Source organism: Pan paniscus, chromosome 1, assembly GCF_029289425.2.
Source record: "Pan paniscus chromosome 1, NHGRI_mPanPan1-v2.0_pri, whole genome shotgun sequence".
Classification (NCBI taxonomy): Eukaryota; Metazoa; Chordata; class Mammalia; order Primates; family Hominidae; genus Pan; species Pan paniscus.
In genome coordinates, this window is record NC_073249.2 from 23369298 (window position 1) to 23384769 (window position 15472).

Below are 15472 nucleotides of genomic sequence, written 5' to 3' on the forward strand. Positions count from 1 at the left end.
GTATATTGTTATATAATTACAATATACAAATATAGAGTATTTTATTGTTAATCTCTTATTGTATCTAATTTATAAATTACAGGTATGTACATTTAGGAAAAACATAATATATGTAGGGTTCAATATTATCTGCAGTCTTAAACATCCACTGGGGGATAAGGTAAGGACTATTGTGTATTGCCAAATTGACCTTCAAGGTAACTATAACAGTTTATACTTTCAGCATTCATATATGAGAATGGGTACCTGTTTGTAGGATCTTAATAACTTTAGATGTTATCTAACTTTTTTGTTTATCTGATGGGAGGTGGGGGTCTTGGTATCTAATGCTTTTAATTTATATTTCTTGACTAGTGGGGTTGAATATCTTTTTGGATGTTTATTGGCAGCTTCTATATTTTTTCTTCTCTGAGTTTCCTGCTGTTCTTTAACCCATATTCTTCTCACTCATTAGTGATTTTATTTCACCACTATATACATGAATGAGACATATAAGTAGCATATACTACTTTCAAGGGCCCTCCCCGTTTTCTTTAAATTTGGTAGTCTGTTGTCATTGGAATCAACCAGTAGTTAATGCTACCGTTTATCAAAGAAGTGGAACTGTTCTCTGAATATTTCCCATTTTACCAGAACCCAATTTCATACAGCTTTTAAATGTTGGTAGCAGTTAGTCTTTATTGGTCAAACTGGTCGCACTCTTAATTGCCTATATGGAAACCTACCAGAGCCAATCAGGTGAAGGAAAGAAAAGCATTAATAAGTTAGTAATAATAATAATCCTATTACCTCTGAAGTAGCAACCTCTGAAGGGTAACCCTTTCTTTATTGATGAATAAACTGAGAGGTTAAATAGTCACATAGCTAGGAAGTGTCTCAGCTGAGATTTAAACCCAGGCCATCCAATTCCAAAGCCTTTTCCGCCACATCATACTGCCTTAGTGGGATGGATACATTTTTGAATACAGCCTTTCAAAGTGTACATAATCTTCTATGCATGATCATGTTAAAAGGGACTAATATAAAATTATTTTAAGTTTTTCTTTTCTCTTTTGGCTAAAAATTATTTTTAAAAGCTATTTTAAAAACCGATTGTTGGGCTGGGCATGGTGGCTCACACCTGTAATCCCAGCACTTTGGGAGGCTGAGGCAGGAGGATTGCTTGAGCCCAGGGTTCAAGACCAGTCTGGGCAACATTGTAAGACATTGTCTCTGCAAAAAGTAAAAAATTAACCAGATGTGGTGGCACATGCCTGTAGTCCCAGCTTCTTGGGAGGCTGAGGCAGAAGGATTGCTTAAGCCTGGGAGGTCAAGGCTGTAGCCTGACTGCAGCTTGACAGATGGGTTTTTCTGTAGTAGCTTTAGCATAAGTATTGATAGTTGGCTTATTTTTACAACCTAATTCAGGGTAGGCATGGTGGTCCACACTTGTAATGCCAGCACTTTGGGATACTGAGACGGGAGAATCACTTGAGCTCAGGAGTACGAGACCAGCCTGGGCAACATAGTGAGACCTTGTCTCTACAAAAATAAAAACATTTTCCACGTATGATGGCGCATGCTCCTGTAGTCCCAGGTAGTTGGGTGACTGAGGTGGGAGGATCACTTAAGCTCAGCAGGTTGAGGCTGCAGTGGGCTGTGATTGTGCCACTGCATTCCAGCCTGGGCAATAGAGCAAGACCTTGTCTCAAAAAAAAAAAAAAAAAAAATCAGCATACCGGATTTCCGTCTTAGGTTCTGTTATTAATAAAATGTAGTAATTGGGCTGGGCATGCTGGCTCAAATCCCAGCACTTTTGAAAAGGAGGCCAAGACGAGAGGCTTGCTTGAGCCCAAAAGTTCGAGACCAGCCTGGGCAGCCCTGTCTCTGCCAAAAGACAGGTTTGGTGGCACGCACGTGTAGTCCAGCTACTTGGGGGGCTGAGGTGGGAGGGTCATTTGAGTCCAGGAGGTCAAGGCTTCAGTGAGCCGTCGTCACACCATTGCACTCCAGCCTGGGCAACAGAGTGAGACTCTGTCTAAAAATAAAAAAATTTTTTTAAAGTAGTAATTGAAATAAAAACTTCACTATTAGTGTTTGTGTCTATTACAGGCAGTTTGTGACATGCTTTGTAGCAAAGCTTTAGTATATAATGCTGAAAATTATGTATTTTGCCTGTGCTAATTGTTTTCGTGTTTCTTTTTCTTATAGAAAAAGATGGCAAAGCATTTCATCCAACTTATGAAGAAAAATTGAAGCTTGTGGCACTGCATAAGCAAGTTCTTATGGGCCCATATAATCCAGACACTTGTCCTGAGGTTGGATTCTTTGATGTGTTGGGGAATGACAGGAGGTAACGGTGTTTTTCTGTATAGTGAATTTAATGAGGATAATGTTGGCAAAGGGTACAATGTGTATTGGTTAAGGTGTGAATAGCTCGTTCATTAACTTAGGATAAGAACTGAACATTTTTGCTTGCAGCTTCTGGAGTCTTCAGATATTTATCTGTTTTTAGCTTAGAGATGTTTATGGTTAAATATTGTGGAAGAACTGTATTCATCTGATTATGAACATAAGACAAGTAGAGCTTCATTTGATTCTTCCCAAATAATATTAAAAGTAGCCATTTAAAATATATAGTAATTGATTCCCTTATTGAGGCATAAAAAAAATTGTGACAAAAAAAGAATACATTGAGTATTTTTGTTTAATTAAGGCTCAAATATTATATAAGAAAAATAGGCCAGGTGCGGCAGTTCATGCCTGTAATCCCGGCACTTTGGGAGGCCGAGGTGGGTAGATCATTTGAGGTCAGGAGTTCAAGACCAGCCTGGCCAACATAGTAAAACCCCATCTCTACTAAAAATTAAAAAATTAGCCGGCGATAGTGGCACATGCCTGTAATCCTACCTACTCGGGAGGCTGAAGCAGGAGAATCGCTTGAGCCTGGGAGGCAGAGGTTCTGCTGAGCCAAGATCACACCAGTGCACTCCAGTCTGGGCAACAGAGTGAGATCCTATCTCAAAAAAAAAAAGAAAAAAGAAAAATTGATACTCTTTTGCTATATGGGAATCATCAGCAATGCAGTTGGTTGGATTGTATGTGGCGTATCTAATTTAGTAAATCAATACATACTTGTTAAAACTTGAAGTTTTGAGCCTTTTGCTCCCAATAGAATCATTCATTTTACTTACAATTGAGAATTATTCATATTTAGGTTTAAATTTAAAAGTTCTCATTCTACTAAGAAGGGGAGGTAACTTTTCTTGTTATTCCTTACAGGAGAGAATGGGCAGCCCTGGGAAACATGTCTAAAGAGGATGCCATGGTGGAGTTTGTCAAGCTCTTAAATAGGTGTTGCCATCTCTTTTCAACATATGTTGCGTCCCACAAAATAGAGAAGGAAGAGCAAGAAAAAAAAAGGTGAAGTTTGAGGGCATGGAATACTTTATTGCTGCGCAGCCCAGTGTACTGATGCTTTTGTTTTGTAGAGTGTCTGTTCTAGTTCTAGATCAGGTGTCTTGCTTTCCTTGGATCCCCACTTCTTGTGGCAATTGTTCAAACTTCCTGATGTGAACAGGTATTTGTATTATAAGTTTTGGGGGGAGGGAGGACTGCTTCCTACTGGCCGTGCCTTTAAAAGGAACCTCCCATCCATCATGGCAGCCTTCCTTTTCTTTTATTACACTAAGTTTCTGAATAAGCCCCACCATAAACTCAGCCACTCCCTCCTCCCTATCCTCTGGTCTGACATACCCTTTGTTGCAGTCTCCCTCGAGCTTCTAGAATCCTCAGGCTCCATTTCATGGTTTGCAACTATGCTACCTTATATAGACATTCATGTTGGCTTTGGCTTCCAGCTGGCTTATTGATTATTTTCAAGTTTTGGAGGAGGAGCTACTGAATGTGCTGTTTATGCTTATGGGATTCTCTATTGTAGTTGTGAATTAGAATTATAGTTACACCTTATTTTTTTAGTGGCTATATTTTCATCAGTTTTGACTATCTAAAATTTTAGGTGATGAAAATGATGCTACAAAACCAATTTTTCTTCAGGTTATGTTATACTTTTTTTTTTTTTTTTTTTTTTTTAAGATGGAGTCTTGCTCTGTTGCTGTTGCTCAGGCCGGAGTGCAGTGACACAATCCTCTGCCTCCTGGGTTCAAGCAGTTCTCCTGCCTCAGCTTCCCGAGTAGCTGGGAGAGGGATTACAGGTGCCTGCCACCAACCCAGCTAATTTTTGTGTTTTTAGTAGAGATGAGGTTTTACTATGTTGGCCAGGCTGGTTTCAAACTCCTGACCTCAGGTGATCCACCCGCCTGGTCCTCCCAAAGTGCTGGGATTACAGGCATGAGCCACCTTGCCCAGCCGATGTTATTCTTTAAAAACAATTGATTCTCTGGTTTCCTACCTTAACCTGGATTAGAAATAACAGATTAGAAGAGAAAATAGCTTGATAATTAGGGACATAATAGAAAGCATGAAAAATAGACACGAGAATTATAAAAGCATGGCAGTCAGGGGTCATTTAATATGAAGGTAAACTTCTCCATTACAGTAGTATGGTGTACAATTTTTATGTTTACAGCTGTAACCCCTGAGTTATCAAGAGATGGAACATTAGATATGATTTATTCCTGTTTAAGATAATAGGAAATTGCTTGATTACATTTTCAGAAGATATTTATCCAAAGAAATTTTTTTTTTAATCTAAAGGAAAGGTTTTGATTCTTATGAGAAAAGAATGAGATTTCTTTAACTGGAAAATTGATTTATGTCCTACAGTCCATTGTGTAGTGATGTTGGATCAATCAGGTATCGCTAGGATGTCTGTAGAAGTATCTATATATTGCTTTTTAAGTTCTTATTTTAATGATATATATGCATATTTCTCTTAAGCATTGTCAAAAGTTACCACTCAACATATAGAGCTGCATTTTCTTTTTAAAAATATACTTTTGTCATGGGATAAAGTCCACATAGAATTATTTTAAAGTGTTTAAGAGTAGACTTCATCTATCCTGAAGCTTAAGCTCTGGCTTGTGAACTTTCTTGCTCTGTACCAGCTGTGACACATTAAAAGTAGGTCATGGCCAGGTGCAGTGGCTCACGCCTGTGGTGGCTCACATCTGTAATCTCAGCACTTGGGGAGAACGAGGCGGGCAGATCACTTGAGTCCAAGAGTTCAGGACCAGCCTGGGCAACGTGGCAAAACCCCATCTCTACAAAAAAAAAAAACAAAAATTAGCCGGGTGTGGTTACAGGTCCCTGTAATTCCAGCTACTCAGGAGGCTAAGGTGGGAGGATCATTTGAGCCTGGGAGGCGGAGGTTGCAGTGAGCCAAGAACGTGCCACTGCACTCCAGTCTGGGTGACAGAGTGAGACCCTGTCTCAAAAAAAAAAAAAAAAAAAAAATAGGTCATGTTATTACAATATTTTGAGACTTGGCTGTGGCTCAGGTAGTTGTTAATCACTTATAGGAGTTAGAGGGGAGAAAGGTAAGGTAGCCCAGACAATTCTCGTGGTAGGTTCATGAAATAGTGTCTTATCTGATACTCCTTAGAAATCTTCCCTTTCATCCTGTCTGCAGGCTCCCTGAACACCATACCACTCTCAGACCCGGAAGATGTCCATTCCTAGCACAATAGGATCTGTTCTTTTTGGAAGGGTCTTGTGGGGTGGGTGAAAGCTGGGCAAGGGCTGCCCTGAGAGGTTAACCGTTCTTTTTTAAATTAAAAGCTTTATAAAAAATTTTAATTTCAGAAATAATACACAAATATATGCAATATAAAATTTTCATTTATGGCAGTATATGAAACACAAACTGAAAAAAATCTTTTTTCCCACGTTTCTTTTAATTCCACTCTCCTCTGCATAGATAATAACTGATAAATTTAGGGTATGTCCTTCCAGATCTTTTCCTTTGTATTCACCTTTTTTTTTTTTTCATTAAGCAAGTGTATTAAATGTCTTTACATATTAGGCAATGTATTTCTATCCTTTGGCTCTGCGATGTTTCAGGGTGGATTTTTTACTTCTGTACACGTTTGTCGAGTGCTTGTTCTTTCCAGCACTGTGCTAAGCCCTGAGGATGTCGTGGTGTGAGATAGGCAGTCTCTTCCCCTATGGAGCATCTAGTTTAATGGGTAATGCAGATCTATTGCTGAATGTATCACACAAATTTAATTATAATGACAGCAGGTATTATGAAGGAAAAGCTTTTAGTGCTGTGAGCATATATTAGAGGGGATCCTTCAGGGTATAGGAATATCATAATGATTTAAGTAGTTTCTTATGATGGACACATTTCTGTTGCTGTGCAACAATAATTATTCTTGATGTGATTTGTATATTGTGAGATTGATTCCCTATAAGTTTCTGCTAGTAAAGTGTATGTATTTTAAATTTTGATGTATATATCCACATTGTTCTCTAAAAAGGTCATGTCAGTTTTCCCTGGGAGCTAAAGTTTTATTTTTAAGCAGGATTCAACGTATAGGGTTCATTCTCTATCTTTGCCTTGTAGGAAGGAGGAAGAGGAGCGAAGGCGGCGTGAAGAGGAAGAAAGAGAACGTCTGCAAAAGGAGGAAGAGAAACGTAGGAGAGAAGAAGAGGAAAGGCTTCGACGGGAGGAAGAGGAAAGGAGACGGATAGAAGAAGAAAGGCTTCGGTTGGAGCAGCAAAAGTAAGTTTATTATGTGGCTTATGTTTTAAAATGAGAAATGGAAAAAAAATAGAATAAAAATAAGAAATGAGCGGGCCAGGTGTGGTGGTTCACGCCTGTAATCCCAGCACTTTGGGAGGCGGAGGCGGGCAGATCACCTGAGGTTGGGAGATCACCTGAGGTTGGGAGATGGAGACTATCCTGGCTAACACGGTGAAACCCTGTTTCTATTAAAAATACAAAAAATTAGCCGGGCGCAGTGGCATATGCCTGTAATCCCACATACTCAGGAGGCTGAGGCAGGAGAATCTCTTGAACCCAGGAGGTGGAGGTTGCAGTGAGCCGAGATCGCGCCATTGCACTCCAGCCTGGGTAATGAGTGAAACTCCGTCTCAAAAAAAAAAAAAAAAAAAGGAATGTATTAGAAGGTTTGGGGGTTCACTTGCAGAACCCAGAGATTGGAAGCAGGAGCTGAGGTTGCTTGGTTGCGCTCTCTGTTTCTTGTCTCTGCTTCTCTCAGCTTATGTCTCTGCTTCATCCTTGCTCTCTGCAAATTGTCAGCTGTCTGCTTTGGCATATGCAAGGCTGTCCGAGGATTTATTTGGTCTATGTTTCCATGCATCTGACAGAGACTGGCTGGAATCTGTGAGACCCAGTTGCAGTTTCCCAGGACAGAGAATCTTGTTGGTCCAGTCTATGCCAGATATCCATTTATAGTCCTTAGTACAAGATTTGGAGGCTTCAACTATTGCTTACTCAGTAAGGGCTTTGAGACTCAGAGACTGACAGGTTCTTCAAGAGGGAGCTGTGGGTACAAGGAGGCAGTGATTAACACCCATAAAACACTGGGAAGTAAGTCTGAGTTTGTAGGGGTGGCATGGCTTGTAGGTTAAACCAGAGAACATGAGAGTCCATTGATTTCTTCTCATTATTTCTGGGTAGTTCCTCAGAAAAAGGTTTAGTGCTAGCCTCAAACTAATCCAGGCCCTCATTCAACTTTGGAGAAAGACTATGAATGCAGCTCTTTTTTGGGGGAGGTTGTCCTAGGTGGATCGAGTGTTGTGCTGTATGTAGGAGTTTGTGAGGCTTTGCTTTGTTATCTATTAATAGATGGCTTTGAGGTCTCTGTTAAGTTGGTCACATAAGTAAGTTAAGAAGCATGTGGTTGCTGGCCGTGGTGGCTCATGCCTGTAATCCCAGCACTTTGGGAGGCCGAGGCGGGCGGATCACTTGAGGTCAGGGGTTTGAAACCAGCCTGGCCAACATGGTGAAACCGTCTCTACTAAAAATATAAAGATTAGCCAGGTGTGGTAGCAGGTGCCTGTAATCCCAGCTACTTGGGAGGCTGAGGCAGGAGAATCGCTTGAACCTAGGAAGTGGAGGTTGCAGTGAGCTGAGATCACGCCACTGCACTCCAGCATGGGTGACAGAGTGAAACTCCGTCTCAAAAAAAAAAAAAGAAGCAGCATGTGGTTTATCTATAAAAGAATATGAGTATCTCTAAACTAAGCATGCCAAGATATTTTCAGTATTTCCTCTATTAAGACAGGCTTTAAATTAAATGCTGTGGACCCTTAATTTTTCACTGGCTTTATTTATACTTACCAGGGCCACCTGTAACATCTTCCAGCTATTCTTCTGCCTCTTACTGTTTTTTATGTATTTAGGTACAGAAGCCATAGCCAACAGTTAAATACCTCATCTATGTCAGAGATGACAATCCATCATCTTAAAGCATCATGGTAAATTAGTGTAGCTCTAGAGCCAAACTGCCTGGATTTGCATCAGGCTGTAGCATCTGCTAGCAGTATAGTCTTGGGCAAGTTACTGAACCCTCTGTCATAGGGTTGTTGTGAGGACTAAATGGGTTAGTATGTGTGAGTACTTTCAACACTGCATGGCACATAGTAAGGGCACAATAAGTGTTAATAATTATGATGGTGGTCATGATGATGATGATCATATGCTTATCTTCCATCCCGAATTTTCCTGGAAAATCCTAAGTAAAAAATTAGAGGCCAGGCTTATTTTCTTAAATCTTTCTTCTGGACCCAGAACACATACTAATTGGTGTACATTACTAGCTTAGTTGTTTTTAAGAGTTACAGACTATAAAAGTAAGTAATAAGGACATTTTATTTTGTCATGAACAATCTCCTGTAGCCAGACTAGTATATATATTTTTAATGTTTTTAGGCAGCAGATAATGGCAGCTTTAAACTCCCAGACTGCCGTGCAGTTCCAGCAGTATGCAGCCCAGCAGTATCCAGGGAACTACGAACAGCAGCAAATTCTCATCCGCCAGTTGCAGGAGCAACACTATCAGCAGTATATGCAGCAGTTGTATCAAGTCCAGCTTGCACAGCAACAGGTACGATAGACAACCCTAGAATTCAGCCTTAGAGAGAGTTTTTAGTTTCATTGGAACCCAAGTTCTTTTTTAACAGTCGCAAATGAATTTTGCATTAGTTAGCCTCTAAGGTGTAAAGTAACTTTTGGGTGATCTTTTAGGCAGACTTGAGAATTGCACAGGCAATTGTGAGAGAAAATATGTGTTATCGAAGCAACCGATGATGTTATATTGTCATAAGGGTATTTGGGAGTTGTATGGGTTGAGTGTCTTTACTGTGAGTCTGGCATAGACCCTAATAGTGGTCCTGGAACATGAGGACCTGAGTAACTAGCCATAGTTCAGAGATGTCCTTCAGGCAGTGCATTGTCAGAGGCTTGGACAGCCTCCAGTGGGAGGACTCCCCTGCCCTAAGACCATGGGCTGGTTCTGCAGAGCTAGATTGGGTCCATTTGACTTTGTGTTAGGCACCATAGTTAGGCAGTGCTCGTAACAGCACATTGCTATTCCTCCTCCAACTGCCTGCCCCCAAGTATTTTGCTTCCACATAGGAGAGGTTGGTTTAGGTGAAAGAACATGGGACTGGGAGTCTCATAACACTTGGATTCTCTTTGGGCTTTGACATTACCTTGTTTGATCTCAGACAAGTTATTACTGCTCTGATTGTTCTGCCCTTTCTTTCAGTCCGTAACAATAGGATATAAAATCAAAGCACCTGTCCTGTTAACCTCACAGGACTATCAGAGGAGTCAAATGAGAAAAGAGTTACCCTGTGAACGATTTTTGTACTTGTAGAAGACACTAATTTTACATTCATTTTTTACATCTTGTGCAGGCATAAAATACCTCCTTAAACTTAACGTAGCTTAGTTTAACTTACTTAATTTTCACTTATAAAGCAGTTACCACCTGTCAAAAAATCTGAGTGAAGATAAGTGTTATAGTTGGTCAGCATTTCTTACTGCATGAAATAATCTTTGTTGTTTTTGCCAAACTCTTTAAATTCCTTGAAAATGTGTATTCTTACTAAACAACCTTTTCTCCTGAGTCTTTGGCATCAGTTGGAAGTTAAAAAGCACTGCAAGTTTTTTGTAATCCTGAAGAGGAGGAAAAGATGCCAAACCAGAGTTTATTCGAGATAATAAGTGGTATTTTTGAGAGATTTATTCTCTCTCCTCTGAAGCCTGTTTCTACTTTAGTTTCACTTCCATTTTCCTGCTTCTTCGATAGGCAGTGAGATCATTTTTAATAGCACATACACTCTGTCCTGTTTATAGGTTGCTATCATTTAATGAGAAGAAAGTCAAATAGGACAAAACCACAAATCTTTGAAACAAAACTAGAAAGCCATAATGGAGGCTGGGCATAGTGGCTCATGCCTTTAATCCCAGCACTTGGGGAAGCCAAGGCCAAAATGGTTACTTGAGGCCAGGAATTTGAGACCAGCCTGGGCAACATAGGGAGACCCCATCTCTTAAAAAAAGAAAAAAAAAATTAGCTGGGCATGGTGGTGCACGCCTGTAGTCCCAGTTACTTGGGAGGCTGAGGCGAGAGGATCACTTGAGCTCAGGAGTTTGAGGCTGTAGTGACCTGTGATGGCGCCACTACATTCCAGCCTGGGTGACAGAGTGAGACCCTGTCTCGAAAAAAAAAAAAAAAGCCATAGAGGCCAGGTGTGGTGGCACATGCCTGTAATCCCAGCACTTTAGGAGGCTGAGGTGGGTGGATCACTTGAGGTTGGGAGTTCGAGAACAGCCTGACCAATATGGAGAAACCCCATCTCTATTAAAAATACAAAATTAGCCTGGCATGTTGGTACACATCTGTAATCTCAGCTACTCGTGAGGCTGAAGCAGGAGAATCACTTGAACCCAGGAGGGGGAGGTTTCGGTGAGCCAAGATTGTGCCATTGCACTCCAGCCTGGGCAACAAAAGCGAAACTCCGTCTCAAAAAAAAAAAAAAAAAAATCCATAATTGAGATTAGAGTGATCAAACTCAGTTTATCAAATTTATTGGTTGCTTCTGAGAAGAGAAAAGGAAAGAGACTGGGGAAGGAACAAAGGGAACTTTACTCCTATAAAATACTAATTTTTATATAAATAGCAAAATGAACACATTTGTTAATTTTGGGGTGTAGATACATTTGTGGGTGTTTGTTACATTGCTTTTGTGCTTTTTTAAACTTCCTAATAACAGGAAGAGAGTATGGAAATATATCATTACAATCTATTACATGTAGTACAATAGATTCATGGTCAGGGGTTCCCAGAGAAAGTTGTTTTTCTGCTAGAGCCTTTCAAGAAAGGATTAGTGGAGATGAGGGACCATTTGAGCTGGGCCTATTGATCATCAAAAATGCTCTTTTGCTTTCCTGTCATGCAGTGAATGTTCTGAGCGTGCTGACTTGTTTTGATTTTAGGTACTTTCTCTGGAAGCTAGTATCCCTTCTAGAAAATTGATGTGGAAATTACTGAAAATCCAGACCTTGGAAGAAGATATCTTAAAATCTTAATTGTGTTATTAACCTATATTAGCAGCAAAGAGAGGCATTGCTATTCATTTAAGTAATTGGCTTGTAAATGATACATTCAATGAAATGTGTGTAGAGATATGCCAAAATATATCATTATCCCTACCCCATGGGATCATAAAGGCTTTTTCCGTGTGTGTGTATATGTGTGCATGTGTGTATTTTTTTCCTGCAGTGAACATATACGTACTTGCTTATTTGTGACAGTGTTTTAGTTTAAAACATTGCTTACATGCCCAAATGCTCATCAACAGTAGAATGGATAGATTTTATCTTTTCATGATGGAATAACTTAAAAGTAATGCAAACAACAAAATACAATTACTTGTGACTCTATAGATGTAGCTTATAAAAGTAATGTTGAGTGAAGGTAGCCAGACATAAAAAAGAATGTATACTATACAACCCATTTCTTTAAAGTTTTAAAATAGGCAAAGCAAATCTATAGTGTTATAAGTCAAATAGTTGTTACCCTTCAGGGCAGGTGCCCAGAAAGGGGTACCAGGGAATATTCTGGATGCAGATACTGTCTTGATCTGAGTATTAGTTACATGGATGTGTTTGATTTATGAAAATTGATCAAGCTGTGTAATTTATCATTTGTACACTTTCTACATGTATGTTGTAATTCAATTTATAGTTCCCCACCAAAGTTACCTAAGTAATACTCAGATATTTGAAGTAGTATCTGTCCATATTGATTTAGAAGAGGAATGTCCCAAAATAGTCCTTTGGATTTAAGATGTTTTTACTGCCATTTTGACTCAGAGGACATTTTGATTTTATATTTATGAATACACATTTCAATCATAACCATATAAACAGTGACAAATTTTCATTGAGAAAATATTTTTAACCTCAAATTGCATCCTGTAAGTCTGTTTGATTCTTAGGTCAGCATTTTACAACACAATTAACAATTTTCAATTTCATTGTGATCATAATTTTTCCCTGAAGTTTTAATTTATTGACTTTTTGGGGTCAATTATGTTAGAATAAATTGTCCATATTTGATTTTTTTATTGGTTTGGGGGCCCATACCAGATTTTGCCAATTATAGCTTCTGCCTTTGTGAATTTTCTTCTGTGACTATTCCCACCAAGTTTAATTTGTCTAATTCAAATTTTGTGTATTTAAAGTTTATCAAGATTTTTTTCTTCCATCAATTTCAAGAGCACGTTACTGTGTTCAATTTTTGCCTTTAATAGTTTTATTTTGGGTTGATTATTTCTACTTTTTTTTTTTTTTTTTTTGAGATGGAGTTTTGCTTTTGTTGCTCAGGCTGGAATGCAACGGCACGATCTCAGGTCACTGCAACCTCCGCCTCCCGAGTTCAAGCGATTCTCCTGCCTCAGCCTCCCAAGTAGCTGGGATTACAGGCGTGTGCTGCCATGCCCAGCTAATTTTGTATTTTCAGTAGAGACGGGGTTTCACCATGTTGGTCAGGCTGGTCTTGAGCTCCTGACCTCAAATGATCCAACCACCTCCGCCTCTCAAAGTGCTGGGATTACAGGTGTGAGCCACTTTGCCTGGCCTTACTTTCATTTTTCCTGGTTAGTTTTTATGGTGATTCTCAGATCACAGAAATTGTGAGCCTTAGTTGCAGGTTTTTGTCCACATTAATTTTTATTGATTTTTTATTATTTTTAGCTGTCAGTTTGATATTGTACTAATAATATTCATTATAGACAGGATAAAAACTGATAAAAATTTATTAGTAATTTCTTGAGCATAGCACTTTGGTAGGGCAAAAGCATGGTATCAGATGTACTCCAGGGCAGATGTCTTATTTGCTAGCCTTCCTGGTCAGTGTGTCTTCACTTTCTCTTGGTTTGTAGGCAGCATTACAGAAACAACAGGAAGTAGTAGTGGCTGGGTCTTCCTTGCCTACATCATCAAAAGTGAATGCAACTGTACCAAGTAATATGATGTCAGTTAATGGACAGGCCAAAACACACACTGACAGCTCCGAAAAAGAACTGGAACCAGAAGCTGCAGAAGAAGCCCTGGAGAATGGACCAAAGGGTAGGTTTTGCATATGTGTTTGTCCAGATGTCATAATTCCGAATCTGTGAAAGGCAAAAGTCATGAAGTCAGGTTATAATTAGCTTTTGAGAACAATTACATATTTGTGAGAGTTGAACATTTTTTTACTCTTTTTAGTCTGAATCTAATGCTCTGGTGACTCATAGACCAGTGTAGAAGAGCAAATCAGATGTCTTTGGACACTTTTAAGACAAAAGTTATGTTTTGTCATATATATATATATATAAATTATCTATTGCTGCATAACAAATTACAGGCTGGGCGCAGTGGCTCATACCTGTAATCCCAGCACTCTGGGAGGCTGAGGCAGGAAGACCACTTGAGCCCAAGAGTTTGAGGCTGCAGTGAACTATGATTCCGCCTGCCTGGGTGACAAAGCAAGACTGTCTCTCAAAAAAAAAAAAAACAAACAAAAATTAATTACACCTAAATTTAGTAGCTTGAAATAACAATAAACATTTATTACTATCTTGCACAGCTTCAGTGGGTCAGGGTTTCAGGAGCAGTTTAGCTGAATGGCTCTGACTTAGGCTCCCTCATGAGATTGCAGTCAAGATGTTGATGCCAGGACTAGAAGATCTGCTTCCAAAATGGTTCCCTCACATGGCTGGCTTTTGGCTGGAAGCTCAATTCCTGGCCCCATGAAGCCTCTCCATAGGGCTTCTTGAGGGTCCTCAAAACAGTTATTGGCTTCCCCTAGCAGAAGTGGCAGTGTCTTTTATGCCTTGACTTTGGAACTCCCACCATATTCTGTTGGTCACACATACCAATCCTAATATATTGTGGGTGGTGACCTCACAAGTGCATGAAGACCCAGAGGTGAGAATCCCTGGGGACCATCTTGGAGGCTGGCTACCATATAAATAGATATATTTTTGAGACTAATGTATCATGTTGCCTAGAAAATAACTGCATTTTCAAAGCTCTACTAGCTTTCCATGGGCAGCTCATTTGTTCATTCAGCAATTAGTTGAAGGTTTCCTGAGTGCTAGGAGTACAGTGGTGAGGCAAAATAACACACAGAATATGTAGATTGTAGCTGTGATAAGTACGGTGATGGAGAGAGAGGTACATTATCTTTGAGAGAATGTAAAACAGGGAAGTGTGACCTAGTCAGAGAGGCCACCAGAGGCTTCCCAGAGGAAGGGACAATTGACCTGAGATATCTGAAGCAAGAGGAGTTAACTAAGTAAGGAGGAAGAGGAGAGCATTTCAGTGACAGTGGTCAGGGATGGTGGTATGGTTCATAAGAAATTTGGTTTTAGAGATCTTCCTTGTCTGTTTAGAACAAGTAATAATTGCTTCAGAAAAGGCTTTGAAATCCCTTGGTTTACTGCCCCCTTCCCTTTTTTTTTCTTATCAAGGGATTATACTAGCATCTTCAAATGAGAGAAAATATTTCAAAGGCTCTGTGACTAACTTTGAAAAACTTATTGCATAGTCAAGTGCACATAGGTACTGCTCAGTAACAAGACTTTACCCCTTTTTCTCAGTCCCTAGTGGTTCTAATCCTGTCCGAGTTTTTGTTTCTTTGAGCTCCTTTAGAATAGCCCCTAGAACTTTGGGATAGTTGGAGGTGAAGAATTTTTCAACAGACAGGCTGAAGTCAAAGTCCAGCTTTCTTTGTTCACATCCACAAGAGTAATTTATTCCTAAAGCCAGAATCTCTCTTCCTTGCTAGAATATCTCCCTCACTCCAGCTGGGGCCTTCCCAAGGTCATTCTTGAATCCCCATAGAGGGAGTGTTGAAAAAAATTCGTTTCTAAAATTGTGGGCTGCCGTTGTTACTTGAAGAAGTACGATGACCTCTAAGTGCCTGCAACATTGTTAAACATAGTAATCTGGAGAGACTCCCATGGGGAGGCTTTTTTATTCCTCCAAGTCCTTGATCTAAGCTAGACC

The 15472-nt window shown here is 39.7% G+C and overlaps 1 protein-coding gene across 1 annotated transcript in view; it reads left to right on the forward strand.

The window, feature by feature from the left end:
- ACBD3 (acyl-CoA binding domain containing 3) overlaps positions 1-15472 on the forward strand; it is a 41122-nt gene that overhangs the window by 17620 nt on the left and 8030 nt on the right. Inside the window, exons 2-6 of the mRNA XM_034947893.3 lie at positions 2191-2332; positions 3262-3402; positions 6506-6664; positions 8840-9014; positions 13363-13549. Coding sequence (XP_034803784.1) covers positions 2191-2332; positions 3262-3402; positions 6506-6664; positions 8840-9014; positions 13363-13549 — 804 coding nt within the window. The remainder of the gene's footprint in view (positions 1-2190; positions 2333-3261; positions 3403-6505; positions 6665-8839; positions 9015-13362; positions 13550-15472) is intronic.